Below are 15,373 nucleotides of genomic sequence, written 5' to 3'. Positions count from 1 at the left end.
TTTTTTTTTTTTTTTTTTTGCCAGAAATAACCCCGTATTAGAGCAGGATTGTAGTCTCCCCTTCACCGATAGGACTTTGAAACAATCGTTTCTTTCTAGTACTAGTTTCTATTTAGTGGTTCATTTGTTTCCTTAGCATCTATACTCCTGGCCGTTAATTAGTGGAAAATCATCTTTTAAAATCATACCTACTTATTTGAGTTTACTTACGTTTACGTTGTTAAGCATGGGAGCTGCCTCCCCTGACGGTCTGAGGTGCGTGGAAAACCTCGCAAGTTAGTGGTGGCTGGAGTCACCCAGCACAGGTCTTCGTGGGCTTCGGGAAGGACCCGGTTTAATGGTTGAAGCTCACGGGCGGGGCCCAGTAGACCCGTGTGGCAGGAGAGGCGGGCGGGGGATGGTTCCAGGCCCCGGGGCTGTGCTTAGTGCGCAGGGAGGGTCTTTCTTTAGGGTCCGGGGTCTCCGGTCCGCCCCTCCCTGCACCCCGCGCACATCGCGCCTCTTTGCAGAGGGTCGTCTGTCGGGCACGCAGAGCCAGGCCGCTGCTTGGATGCTGGGGACGCGGGGCTTCCGCTTCTGCTTGCCACCCCCCCGCACGCTCCCCGCCACACTCGGCTACCCTCGCTCGCACGCTCGTTTGCTTTCGCAAAGCCAGGGGACGTGACCGTGTCGCTGCTCAGACGGGCCGCGCTTCCGTAGGTGCCAGGAGTACAGGTGGCCCTCGTGACCGCAGGCTGCGTGCGCGCACGTTTGTCTGCTGGCTGCGGTTGCCGCGTGACCCTGCAGCCGTGTCGCTCGCCGGCCTGCACAGAGGGGCAGAAGCCGCGTCTCGAGGGGGCAGCTCCCACCGGGCAAGCGCCCCTTCTGCCACGGGTCTCACGTTTTTTGTGCTTTTGGTGGTGGTTTTGCTGGTTAGAATGCCCCCGGGGCCGAGTGCTGAGATGCTGTTTGGTGTCCCAAGTGCCGGAGGCTGGGCGAGCCTCACGGAGGATACACGGACCTCAGAGGAGCCTCCGTCGGCCTGAGTCACTGCCTGCGTCCACGGCTAATGAGCCAGCACTATTAACTTGAAACAGAAACAGGTGTAAAACAAGGTTATGCATTGATTTGTTGACAAAAATGTCATGAGCAGAGGCTCACAGGACCCAAACCCTGTGTTTCCCCGGGAGCCGCGGTTCAGGGCCCCGATCCACACACAAGACCCCGCACAGGTAAGTGCTGTTTTCTCCTGGGGTGACCTTGCAGCTTTGGGGGTCAGTCAGACGTGCACACCAAGGCTTATAATTTGGTGCGATTGGTGTTGTGACAGAACTGTATACAGAAAGGCCTTGGGGAGCATGGGGGAGGGAGCTTCATCCCTGGCCTGGGAGGAGACGTCAGGATTACTCACAGAGGAGATGGAGAAAAGTAGGCAGGTGGTCTCGGGGAGGGAAAGGCTGGCGTGAAAGCAGCTTCAGGGCTGCAGGCTTTGGAGCCGTGGCTGCCGGGAGGAGCCTGATTCTGCCATCTTTACTCCCCCTCCAGCCCCAGTGGTCCTGGCTCCGCTTCTGTTTCTCTCAGCTGCTGCCAGAGGCCACGACACTGACATTTGGAGGGTCCTCCACTGTCATCATCATTGCCATCCGGGGCTGCTGCAGCCTGGCTGCTCCCTGTCCTGGCCCGGGAGACACCCCCTCCCAGAGGAAGCCCCACCCGCTCGCCCCAGGGCCGCCCCCCTCCTGCCCCCTGCATGGACTGGCTTGTCCGCTGCGTGTCCATCGACCTGGGCGTCCCGCAGCATCCTTGCAGGCGGCTGAGAAGAGTGTCTGCCTTCCCAGCACCCTGCCGCCGAGGCTCCCCAAGGACGGAGAGGTTCCGGCTTGGAGTGGAGCCCCACAAAGGGCTCCATGAATGCTTTCAATCCTGACATAAATGCATCCCCTCCTTCCTCAGTCTTTTGTTGTGACTTTTCAGAGAGCTCTCTGCTGCAGTCTGCTTTTCCTTTGTGGGGAACCGCCCACGGCTCAGTGCAGTGTTCTGAGCTCGGACTTGCCAAGGTCATGCCAAGGGCACCCTCCCCCGGTGCGTGCTGGGCTGGCTCTGCTGTGGCCGGGAGTGGCTCTGTCCGTGTGGCTGCCACACTGCCCTGCACGTGTGCACGCTTGCTGTCCACTCCCAGCCCGAGGCTCCTCTCTGCCCTCCCTCCCTCTCTTCCATTTTCCTTGTGAATCGCTGTGTGGCAGGTCGTTTTCTCTGGACCCTCTGGGGTGGCTCGTATTCCTTTTCTTTCTCTCCCTGTCTTTTGAGTAGATTTTCAGTTTGCTGTGTTTCGATGGAAGGTTCAAGCCTGTACTTGCATCCTGAAGGGTTTGAACGTGGAGATGCAGTGACGAGCAAGGGCAGCGCAGGGCCTGGGCCGCTAGCTCCGTGGCTCGTGGGCTGTGCGGCCTTGGGCGACCTCCTCAGGCTGGCTGGGCTGGGACTAGGAACCAGGGTAGCGAGGACAGCGGAGACGGGGCCCAGGATACGGCCGGCGCTGTGCAGCTGCTGCTTCGCCTCCTCAGGGATGAGTGTGGCCCCAGAAGGAGATGCCTGCACGGAGGCGCACGGAAATTGTGCTTCTTGCAAGTCTGAATTCAGAAGTTAAGATTTAGGACACAGTCTGTGAAAGTAAATAAACATTTCCCTTCAGATCGAACTGCGGCGCCCCTTGCATTATACTTGAAAATGTTAACCATAAAGCTTCATCTGTTAAGGTTAATTTTATCCACCTTCTTCTCAAATGCAGCACATTACTATTTTACCCACTTAATTAAATGGAAAAGTTGGACTGCGTATTAGGGGCTTAGTTCCCATCGTGGTGGTGGTGAGCATGATTTCTCATGCCCGCATGTCGGTGCAGTCACTAGGCTGTGGCAGCACTGCACTGGCCTCCCCCGGACTCGGCGTTTCGGGGTGAAGGTGCTGTTTTGGAAGCGGCCCACGTTGGTGTATGGCTCCGGTGCCTCGGGGAAGCAGGCCGACTGGCCGATAGTGTGAGCTCGGATTCGTCCTGGAAGGGGGCCGTTAGCAGAGGGGCCCTGAGAGAATGGGACAGCCACCCACGTGTGAGGAAGGGACAGCAGCACCGGTCACTTTCCACAAGCGCGGGGCCATTTCTCTAGCGCTAGGCGGGGGCTGGGAGGAAGAGTCTGGTTCCAGAGAAATCTGGGCTGACGCGAGTCCAGCTGGAGCTGGTGGCGGGCAGTAGGGGGTGCCCCGGGGAGTCGAGAGGTGCCAGAGACACGCATGCGCTCGTGAGCCCACTCGGGGTTCCTCTATGCACCTCGGAGGGGGTGTGACTGGGTGTCTGAGAAATTCTGGAGCCCTGGTGTCGCTTCTCTCCAACAGTGCCTTTTATCTGTCTCGTGCACACGTCCAACTTTGCCTCCAGCTCTGGGCACTCTGTGACTTTGATAACTTCTTGTTTTCCTCCAGGATTTGGTTTTTCTTCCCAGTAAGTCCTCTTCGGGCAGCTGATGACGTAGGGTTTGTTGGTCAGGCAGACGTTCATTTGTGAGCCGTGTTTTGTGAGGCCAACACCGGGGGACATCCTATCAGTCTCCCAGGGAGGGAAGGAGGGGCCCCTTGTGCCGAAGCTGTGTCTTCTTCCCCGTCCTTTCTTCCCCGAAACAGCAGCCTCCCCGCTTGGCTGCTTCTGGAAGCATTACTTAGGTGTCCGTCTCTGCAGAGGTAACGGAGGCTGAACATTTGGGCGTGTTTCTTCCCCTATCTTCCAGCAACACTGCAGCTTCTTTTCCATTTCCTGGTCAGTGCGTCCTTCCCGAGCCATTGTGGGTGGCTAGGGCTCCACACTGGATGCTCCAAGGCCGGATCACTCGGCCTTAGACTCAGAGAGACCATGGACATCCCTGAGTCCAGTCTCCTCTCTTCACAGAGAAGGAGCTCAAGGCCCAGGGTGGCTAATCAACCCCATTGTGTGTGTCTGTAGGAGGCTGACATTCCTTTACCATAGAAATTCCGTGAATCTCTTAGCTCTTCAGAAATTGCCTTTGCGCTTACTTTGCCGTCATCTTTGTTAATCTTTCAGTTGGTCTAATTTTATTTCTGCACTCAAGGCCTGAATTCAGCCTGCTTTGTCTACCGTAGAAGATCTCTGGTACGTGTTTCTGTTTCGATTCTCCCTCCTGCGGCACGCCTGCTGAGTATCCTCAGACGCGGTGGTTGGGTTCCCATGTCTCTGCCTGGTGTCCTTAATAATAGGAATTATTTCCTTCATTCCACCTCCCAGCCTTGAAGCTGTCCACTTCTCCTCCATGGTCTGTCCTTCGACTTTCAGTTTTTACAAAGAGTAATATTTAGCTTGAAGTGTTTTCAGCTTTTGCAGATCTCTGATGTGCATTTTAAGTGGTCACTGAATGACTTGCTTCTCTTATCAGATGATCATTTATGATAAGAAATGTTACCTGTGCTCTAGGACCCTAAGAGAAACTTCACAAACTTCTCCTGTAGGCTCTCGGCAGAAGCAGCAAATGGGCATAGTCTACCCATTGGCAGAAGCAGAAATATTTCATAAAGTGAATATTAAACTTCTCTGCTTGAATTCTGTTCAACCTTGGGCAGGATTTTCTTTCCCCTGTGGGGCTCCACCTCTGAACATATATTGCAAGTTTATGAGCTCACTTGATTTGCTAAACAAATGTCCGTTTCTAGGGTGGCTGCTAAGGACAGCATCGAAGTTGTCTGGTCTGCTCTGTGGTACACGCGGCGGGCTCTGTCCTTGGCTGTGTGGTGGGTACCATGTGGCTGGTGAGCCCACACCATAGGAGATGTCCAAGGCCGGATCAGATTCAGACTGGGCCCTACCTTCGCGTCCACAGGTACACCTAAGTACGCAGCTTCTGGAGCGAAGCTGAATGCTGTCTTGTTTTGTCTGGTTTGGTGGGGGAGGAGTGGAGAGAACGTAGGAATTCTTACCTTTTTGTGTATTAGATGAGACAGACGTTGCCCGCCCACTTGCTTCGTTTGTGTACGTTGACCAGACACAACTGATTCAACCGTTCCCACAATTCCAGTGGCAGTTTTGATGGCCAGGATCATGGGTATAAAAGCAGGCCCGTGGGAATGGTAGGGATTTTAAAGAGGTTTTGAAAAATGGGCCTTGAGTGAGGCGTGTTGAGGGCTTAAGGGGGCTGGATCCGAATGGAGCTTCTAATAAAATGAGAAATAGTGCCTTCCTGCCTGTTCTGTGTGTTTGTGGCTTTCCGTTTGGGGACTTCTCCCAGGAGAGAAGCGTTAAAATACCTAGCTTCTTATTAATGATCCTCTCGTCATTATATTTAATCACCGCGATGCTTGCAACAATTCCCGTGAAGACTTTACTGCTAGATTATTAATGAGGAAGGTACATCTCTACGAGTAATTGTAGTTAAGGGAGGTTTAAATACCATGACTGGGGTAAACGGTAGGCAGAGAACAAGCGATTCCATCCAATCAGTAACTTACAAAAGGTTCGGGAACTCTATCAAGGCAGTTTCTGACCTTGGGATTTATGTGTTGTGAGTTTATGCAGGGAGGTCAAACAACCCGTTGAATTGAACACAAGCAACCATTTGGATGGTATGGTTAAAGCTACACCATATGTTTATATGTATAGCAGCATAAGTCTATACATTTTCAATGAGGACTCTTGAATCTCAAATTTTGAAAACTTCTGATTTCAGTTTTTAAATGGGTACAGATAGGAATCAGGCATGGTAACGCCCATGTGGATTACACATTTTCCAATTAGATAGTTAAGATTAGTGTCCATATGAGTTGATGTCGTATAACATCCCTAAACATTCTCTGGGGTATACTATAATTTTCACATTATTATCTCATACTTTGGTTTTAATAGGATTTTGGTAAAAGTTTTGAAGTTTTAATTTCAGTTTTTCCCACTGCTCAGAATTTGATGATATAAAATGAAAAGGGGTTTCCATAGCTGCTCACATTCACCAGATTTTGTTCCAAAGCATGGGCTTTAGGAGACTTTTGAATTAAATCCACATTCTCCACCCAAGCTGAGTGACATAATCCAGCAGTTCAAAGATAGGTATGCCATAAACAGCTATAGTTAAATAATCCCCCCCAAAATATTAAAACATGGAAATACAATAAAAGAAGAATTGATCACTTTATAGTGGAATACTCTATAAACTGTCTGCATTGGAAACATGTGGTGAGTTTTAAAACATCTGAGTTTTATAATTCTAAAGTGTATAGTTTATTTGAAGGCAGAAACTGTTTTTTCTCCTCTGTGTATATATAAGAATACAGCTTAATGTATATTTTTTGCTGTCCCAGTTTGCATTCACTTTCTTATTTTTAATTTAGAGAAATCACTTTGGAGTACAAATATGTAACATAAATATATTCACCTCAACTAAATATTTTATCGCTAAGTACTAAAGTCTAATCATAAAGAGATTAATTCTGTAAATCTTGCTGCTTTGTCTACCCTTGTCCGAAACAAAAATCACAAGTAGCAAGAAGAAATTATTTGAAAGCATATACATGGTATAGAAAGGTATCAGGGTCTTTAATTTTTATGATCATTTAAATTAAAAATTTTTTTTTAAGGTCTGCAGGTTTTTCTGAGTGGCGTTATACCCCTTGTGTAATAATTACAGGACTGAACTGGATCAGGGGTTTTGCAAGGTAATGTCTGCACGGCCTCATTTAACTAGTTAACTGAGGTTATCCAACCCTCCCGTGAAGGAGAGGACTGAACTCTTAACCATCACAAAAGCTGCTGTCTGTAGATGACAGTGTCCTACGTGGAACAGTTCACCTCATTTTCCGCATTGCCTAGAGCATTATATTGTGTGTGTAAACGATGTTACAGCAGCCTCATAAGGGGAACAGAGCCGTGTTTGCTGAGCAGTGAAAAGGTTAGTTCAGTTTCTTACCTCGTTCAACTTTTTTAAAAAGGTTTGTTTTTTTTCCCCCGCAGACTGACAATACCCCCAAAACATGTGAACTGAGGCTCATCTTCGATACTGGACTCATTAGTGTTTCAGCCTTAGCGTGCAGCGCCCTTCCCCGGCAGAATTCTGTGCCTACGCTCTGTTTTCTCTCCACCTCCACCCGTTCCTCCTGCAAAATGAATAGTGTTTTTAAAAAATTGCATTTTGAGGTAAAGAAGAAAGGCAGCACGTGTGATTGTCAGAATCAGAGGGGCTGCACCGAGTTGCGGAACGTGGTCCGTGGAGCCCCCCTCCCGGCCCTTTGGAAGGGGCCTCGGAAGTCCCTGGACGGACGGGGTGTCCGGAGGAACCCTCCATTAGTGAGAAGTGGAAGGTGCGGGGTCTGGGGCAGGTGACCTCCCTTCCAGGCCCCCCTGTCCCGGGCATTTTCTGGGGAAAGTTGCAATACCTTTTGGCTGAGGTTGGCTCCAGTTCTGAGAGGTTCTGAACTCATGGTTCTGACATGCCCCCACGGTGACTGGGGGAGTGTCCTGGGCTCCGGGTGCCGATCCCCGGCCATGCACCTGTGATGGCCTCGCCTCAGGTGTGACACTGACCTGCTCCAGGTGAGGCTGCCGGAGCAGGGGCTGTGGCTCCAAAGCCAGGCCCCTCATGGTGTGCAGACCCTGCAGGTGCGACTTGTATACAAAGCAGATAGAAGCTGGGGCAGACCTTGGGATCCAGAAGGAGGAGGGAGAGCCTTATTATTATTATTTTTTTTGCGGTACGCGGGCCTCTCACTGTTGTGGCCTCTCCCGTTGCGGAGCACAGGCTCCGGACGCGCAGGCTCAGCGGCCATGGCTCACGGGCCCAGCCGCTCCGCGGCATGTGGGATCTTCCCGGACCGGGGCACGAACCCGTGTCCCCTGCATCGGCAGGCGGACTCTCAACCACTGCACCACCAGGGAAGCTCGAGCCTTATTTTTTTAAACCAAGTATCTGTCAGGTAAAGTGATTTCCTGCTGAGAAAAAGAAAGCTTAATTTGAATTCTTTTTTCATCTCCTTGGTAGAACTGAAGGCTCTACAATTCCCTACTTCAGTCCACCTTTATTAAGTAGAAAATAAATGAACATCGCTTGTTTAGAAAATTTACTTAATCACTGCAAACTCAAACCCGACATTTTAAGCCAGGAATAATCTCGTCTGTGGGGAGAATATTTATTGTACAGATGGAAGTAAAGTCTGAAACAGCTGTTAAAGTCTTTACCACACTATTTTTATTTTGTCCGCTTTAATGGAGATGAAACAGAAGTCACGTTCAGCCTGGTCTCCCCAGCATAGGGGGTTTCCTCTAGGTTTGCTCGTGGAGGGAGGTGAGGGGCTTCTCTGCTAGCGCCCAGGTGAGGGGAGCTGCAGGTGCCACTCGCCACCTGCAACGCACCTTGTCCCTATAAACCCAGCATAAGCTGCCCGGAGTTTCCCCATCACCCTGTCCTGCTCGATGCTTTTGGTTGCTTTCGTTGCTTTCCCTTGTTCCATCTCACTTAGCAGAGACTGGTCCAAGGAGATAAGATTTTGTTACCAACCTGCTCAGTACATTTTGATCACCTAGAGCAGCGGTCCCCAACCCTTTTGGCACCAGGGACCAGTTTCGTGGAAGACAGTTTTTCCACGGATTGGGCGGGGCGATGGTTCGGGAGGTGATGCGAGCGACGGGGTGTCGGGGGGGGGGGGGGGGGGGGGGATGGGCAGCGGCAGATGAAGCTTCGCTCGCCGCCCAGCGCTCGCCTCCTGCTGTGCAGCCTGGTTCCTGACAGGCCGCGGACCAGTACCGGTATCGGTCGGTGGCCGGGGGTCGGGGACCCCTGACCTAGAAGAGCAGCTCCCAGGAGGTGCAGGTCCCCTGTGTTTCTGGGTGGTTCAAGCCTTCCGTGAACGGAGGAGTGACGTGGGGAAACCAGCTCACGCTGGCCGCCGGGTTTCAGCACCCTCAGCTTGACACGCCCCCCGTCCCCACCCTCGCTCTCCCGACGCGACCACGGCAGCCGGAGATGATGCCTTCTGCCGGGCTGGCTGTGAATCAGTGCACTAGGTTGTGGCCTCAAGTGTGTAACTGCGTGGACACGTATCTGTAGGTTTTCTTATTTACATAAGGGGCCAGGTGGGCAAGAGCAAGGGGAATGTTTTCAGAAGCCGTTTTAGTGTTTATTTTTTAACACTGCCATCTGGGAAGGTGCTGATCTTAAAGTTTCAACGTGGTGAGAAGAAGAACAAGGAGCTGATCCACCCCACTGCCTCACTTCTCCAGGCGCAGCTAGAAGCACGTGTTTGTGCCTGGAATGCGTTCACGGTTTGGGGTGTGATGTGTGCGTCGCTTCTGGTCCTTACTGCCCTCGAGACACGCGGCTGCAGGGGCCCTAGGTTATGGGGTTCCAGGGAACCCAGGCTCTCATAAAGCTCTGGTGGAGGGTGAAGTGTAATACATTTATGAAATGTGGAACCTTTCTGCTTTTAAACTGGGGGGAGTGTGTGGTGGTTCTTCTAAGTTCAAGGAAACAGGAGGGCTGGGATGTTTGTCTTTACTTCTTTGTACTCAGGAAGACCCAGACCTGATAGAAAGCATCGTATCTCAAAATGTGGACTCCGGCTGCATCGGAATTACACAAGGCCTGTTCGAAATGCGTATTTCCAGACTTTCTGGATCAGAATTTTAAAAGGTTGGGGATTGGAAATTTACACTTAAAAAAAGCATCCCAAAGTGATTCTTCTGCACACTGAAGTTTGAAAACCACTCTTCTAGTGTAAGAATAACCTCCACTGCTTCAGAGGGCAGCAAATCTCTGACGTCACTGGCGGTGTTGGCCTGTGTGGCGAGGACTTTATGAAAAGTACGCTGAAGATGAAACGGCAGCCTGAGACTCTTTCTTCGAGAAGGCCCTCCCCCCAGGATGGTCACCATCCTGATTGCTGTGGTGAAAATGGGAACAGCTCATGGCGTTAGCTGCCTTTGCCTACTGACTCATTCAGATAATTGGCATGTGGAAAAGTTTAACTAGAAAAAATTAGACTCTTTTGTGCTTTAATCATTATGAAAAAGAATTAGGAGGTAGTTAAATTTATAGAGGTAAGCAGTTTTTGCAAAGTGCACTTAAAGTGGGTTAAAATTGGTATTCTGTCACCAGTTATGTTATGTAGCAATTGCTTTCAGTACGGAAAGTAGCTAATGTTTGCAAAATATTTGCTTTTGTTTTTTAACAGGAAAAACTAACCCAAGAATGTGTATTCAGAGAACAGTTTGAAGAAAACTGGTATAACACGTACTCCTCGAATCTGTATAAACACGTGGACACTGGAAGGCGGTTCTATGTCGCGTTAAATAAGGACGGGACCCCCAGAGAAGGAACGAGGACTAAACGGCACCAGAAATTCACACATTTTTTACCCAGACCAGTGGACCCCGACAAAGTACCCGAACTCTATAAGGGTATCCTAAGCCAAAGTTGACAAAGACCGTTTCTTCACTTGAGCCCTTAAAAAAGTAACCACTATAAAGGTTTCACGCGCTGGGTTCTTATTGATTTGCTGTGTCATCACATCAGCTCCACTGTTGCCAAACTTTGTCGCATGCATAGTCTGACGGAGGCGTGGAGGGGACATACTGATTTTGTTCTCCAGGCTCGTCCTCTCTCGGGACCCCCTGCCCACTGCTGCCTGGTGGGTGGTGAGCAGAGGGCAGGAGGCCGCAGGGTGAGGGGGTGAGTGGGGCTGCAGAGAGGAGGGAGCAGAGAGGACCAGCCGATGCATGTGGGGATAGATGCGCTTTCCCGTCCGATCTCTTGTCCTTCATCCTCGTCAGCAGAGCTGCCACACCTGGACGCATCGGGATCTGGCTGGCGGCCCGAGGGGGGCCCCGCTGCATTTTCACAGGCAGGAGGGTGCGGTCTGACCGACGAGACTTTCTCGGTTCATTGTCACGGGTGTCATCCCAGTGAATTTAAAGCAAAGACCTCTTAGTTAAAAAAAAAAAAAGAAAAAAAAAGAAAAAAAGTTAAATTTATTTATAGAAATTCCAAAGGCAACATTTTATTTATTTTATATATTTATTTATTCTATAGAGTTTATTTTTAATGAAATATGTACAGGCCAGATAGGCACTTTGGAAGCTTTAGGCTCTGTAGGCATTAAATGGCAACGTCCGCTACAAACCTGTGGTATATTCATGCAGCGAACGTGGCGTGCATGGATGTGAGACACTCAGATGGCCCTAGTGTCCTAAAGGCGACAATCGCTTTTGTGCCCGTGTTATTGTAAACTGATACATACCGTTCATGACACTGAGTGTCCACTCTTCAGACCGCTTGTTCCATAGCTTATCCCAGAGGATTAAAGATAAACTGGGTCTCAAACTTTTATTCTGTGTCTGTAATATTTTCTCTCTCATAAGTTACTTCCTCCCTCATTGTAACTTCACGGTTGGAAAATATAAGGGTTGGTATATATTCTACTTGTCTAAATGTATCGCAGAATATACCAAAGCTAAACAATAAGTGTGCTTTTATTTTAGTCGATCTCCAGAACAACAGGACTCATATCAAACATTGTACTGGTTTAGAATTCTCAAAAAGGAAAAAAAAAAAAAAAAAAAAAAAAGCTTACTTGGCACAGAGTTTTCTTTTTTTTTAGGGGACAAGAATCAGAGTCAGAACAACAGGGTCATTCTTATAAACTTTTTATTTGTGCACTTGGCTCTCAAATATGAAATTACACAAGTACCATAGGGGTTACTGTAACATCTTTTATAGAAAATTGCTTTCGGTGTAACCTGTCATAATACCTGGTAAAAGCACCCTTCAAGTAAAACTTGCAAAATGAAACTAATAAATCTCCATCAATCATGACAATGAGGGGGAAAGTATATATTTGTTGACTGTGTTTTGTTTTTTTAAAATGGTCTTCACAAGCACTCAATTTTTTTAGAGGGGAGGTTACTCTATAGGTTATCTTTTACACGGCTTTTATAACATTTTATGCTGAAAAGCATAAGAATACATATTTGTTTAGTAGCAATAATTTTGAAACTTGCCCTTGGGCAAGGGAGACTATTTCTTACTATATATTAAGGAGAAAAGAGCCAAATTCTTAAAGCAATATTTAAGAAAAAGAAATTTATAACAAATTCTCATACCACATATAACACTTTCTAGCCATTTGTGTGGGAAATTGACAGTTAAAAAATGCGTTGGGGTTTATGTAACTAATTTTAAAATTTAATATTCCAACTTTGTTTTGCTCTGATGCACATTCTCTATGAAAAATAAAAGTGTGCCACTGGTGGGTCAAAGCTGTTTCGAAGTAGAAGCACGTGGCTGATTGTCATGAGCGCAGGGGCCCATCTCTGGTCCAAAGGGCAGAATGGACAGGGCCTCCTGTTGATGTGCATTAAAGAAAAACTAAGTCCAACATTTGGAATTAAGAAATATGCTGGGCGGGGGGGAGGGGACAGAAGCAATATAAAATAGCTGATTTGTGGTAAAAGTCAGAATGTCCTCTTCATTTATTTTCTTGTTTCTTTTTTTAAAAACTTTCTTAACAGAAACTGCATTTAATTCCAAGAGGTAGTATTCTTATTTATTATTTAACCCTTTGCTGCTGCTAAAATGTGCACATATTCGGGCTTTAGTTTTTCCAAAAGGCATTTAATCTTGTTGGCTGAAAAACATTAAACATCTGATCACAGGGAAGAATCAAGTTTCTAGGATGTCATAGGTACAATATTTAGCACCGAAGAAATTGATTTTAGGAAATAGCCAAAAGTAATCTTAAAGTAGCATGAGATGCTCGATTAATCAGCCTAAAAGAAAGAAAACGATTTGTGAAAAAGACTAAACTCTCCAAGCATTCCTAGAAAATGCTACTTTAATGTCGACTTTTGGAGTTATTTTGTTTTGGTTACTTTTTTTTTTTAAAAAAAGAAAAACAAAATGTTATATGCTTTTGGCAATTGATATGATAAACTGTAATGGTCTGTAAATAAATAAATACTGACTTATGCAATTTCTGTACATAAGTGTTCTGGGAGAGTAGATGGCTCAGGGTTTTGGTGCGGGCGCTGTCCTGCTGGGCTGCAGAGCGAGTCGCCCCAGCTCCTGGCTTTGCCACTGGTTCTTGTCATAAGGGACCCAAGGCTGTGGCTGGCTGCTCAAACCTCTGTGGAATGATGGGTCCAGTTTTCACAAACACAAGCCCGGCCAGCCAAACCGCTATGTCGTTTGTGCCAACACTGCACCTTGGTCACAGACTTAACAGGCACGGACTGACCCACCCCCCCCATCTGTCATGAGAATGTCCCCAGGCGGTGCCGACGTGCCAGGTCACCTTGGGGCACCTGTCCCTGCCAGGTCCTGTTCTGTGGATAAGTGGACGGCTTCCGTTTATGGTTTTCATTCGATTTCATCTCATTAACACAACATTGTGTTATTTACTTGATAATCTGTAATTGTATGTAAATACATAAAGGATTATGTAATTTGTGTAAATACATAATTACAGACTTTGGAAAACTGGTATTTTTTACTTGATGTCCATGTTGGAGCTGCTTCCGATTCTGTGCCTACATGAACCGATGGAATTTTAAAAACACGATCTCCTTGCTCTTGCAGCTGTTGCGTGTGTGTTGAGGGACGAGGGGGTGTGTGGCGATGATGGGGGGGAAGAGACGCATCCGGATGTCCTTTCTTTTCTGTAAGCGTTAGATGAGGGAGCGCGGAAGCTTCTGGGATAAAGATTGATGAACTTGCATCAAGCAAAACGCAGTGTGTACGCACGTTGACGTGGATGGTGAGTGGACAGAGGCATATTGTCCGAGGTCAAATTCTGTTTGCTGCATCGTTTGACCTCGAAATGTGCCGGATTTAGATCCACTGTTTGTGGTCACTTGCATGAAAGAGCAATGAAGCGGCGGGGGTCGGGGAATATGCCAGATGGATTCAAAAGATGCGTTCGCCAAGCCCCTGTGTCTGCGTGTGCGTGTGTGTGTGTGTGTGTGTGTGTGTGTGTGTGATACACGCGACGTAATACCCACGGGCATCCATAGACGTTTCACATTTGAAAATTGATACTTTATTGTTGCAGGTGGGGTGGGAGGAATTACGTGTCGGTCAGTAAGTAGCCCTGCGTTCCGGACTTTGGGTGTGGAGGGCGGGCCTGACTGCGGGCGAGAGCCGCGCCCCACGTGGCTCCCCGCTCTACCTGCCCCGCTCCTTGGCAGCCGCCTCCCTTAGGTCTTCAGAAGAATTTTTCTTGTGACGTCTTCTTCACCGGGGGGAGCATGCAGAAATGAGAAACGGCCTCTTCTATAATTTTCTCTGGAAAGAAATGATGACGAGTGTTCTTCACGTGTGTGTGTGTTCTACGTCTCGGCGCTGCACCAGCTCGTACTCGGCAGGTTCGTGGACGCTGGCTGTAAGGTCGGACGGTGTTGTGAGGGCCACCAGTGAGGCAAAGAAAACACCAAGGAGAGGCCTCTTTGCTACTTTGTTTGGTCATCAAAGAGAAAATTCATACTTAGGTTTCTCATTTCTCTCCAACTCTATTCCGGCATATATCTTGGAAAACATTTTAAAAACAACTTTAATGAAAACAAGTTGTAGGCATCCCTGATATCTCAGTACCTCTTGGCCAGGTGTGCTGGTAACTGGCTCTTGTTTTTTCCCATCCCCTTCTGAAGATCCTTCTGTTTGCGTTTTTGGTGATGATTCCTGTTGTCATTAGTGGACTTAGCTGGGAACATTTGATCCTGGGAACGAAAGAGTTAAAAGACAACGTGTAAAGGGGACATTCAGAGCTGAGCATCTGAGTCTGCCCTCCGCACACAGTGGAAGCGCAAGCGTTACTGACAACGTTCATGGCCCGGCTTGGAGAAACTTATCGGAAACACACTCACGCAGGCTTTTTCCTAAGCATTTCGTGGGATGTGGCAAAGCATTCTGTAAACTCCACCTGGCTGTTGCCTCTCGCTTCTAGTGTCTGCGGGCGTACAGGGTTGGTCCATGACAGCTTTGGGAGATTTCTGTTTCTGATTCATAAAAAGAGGGCTTTTCCTAGTCCATGAAGATGTTAGCATTATAGCTGCTCTTTCAGAAGGAAGCGGTACTCCGAACATCTCTTCACTCCATGGCTGACCAAATCCTGCCCCCTCCCTCCCTCCCTGTTTTTCTTTTCCTCACTCCTTCCCTCCTTCCTTTGTCGTATTGTGGAGCTGGCACCAGCAATAAAAGGACAGGCATGGTCTCTGATGGTACACGGAACTTAAACCACAGGCATCCTGAGGTCGTGTGAGGGACCCTGGGATGGGAGGGTACCGGGGGCCGTGGGACATCCGTGCATCCCATATGGACTTTTGAGGGCCTGAGGTCGTCATGTCTGAGCTGAGATGCGAAAGAGC

At 48.5% G+C, this 15,373-nt stretch overlaps 1 protein-coding gene across 1 annotated transcript in view; it reads left to right on the top strand.

Moving 5' to 3' along the window:
• The window catches only part of FGF9 (fibroblast growth factor 9), a 27,156-nt gene extending 15,542 nt beyond the window's left edge, over positions 1–11,614 (top strand). The window contains exon 3 of the mRNA XM_029210303.1: positions 10,189–11,614. Within this exon, the coding sequence (XP_029066136.1) occupies positions 10,189–10,434 (246 nt within the window). The 3' untranslated portion in view covers positions 10,435–11,614. The remainder of the gene's footprint in view (positions 1–10,188) is intronic.
• Positions 11,615–15,373: the final 3,759 nt, after the last annotated feature.

The sequence above is a fragment of the Monodon monoceros genome, unplaced genomic scaffold (assembly GCF_005190385.1).
Source record: "Monodon monoceros isolate NGI ecotype Baffin Bay Population unplaced genomic scaffold, NGI_Narwhal_1 Super_Scaffold_8, whole genome shotgun sequence".
Classification (NCBI taxonomy): domain Eukaryota; kingdom Metazoa; phylum Chordata; class Mammalia; order Artiodactyla; family Monodontidae; genus Monodon; species Monodon monoceros.
This window is presented reverse-complemented; position numbering and strand designations above follow the sequence as displayed.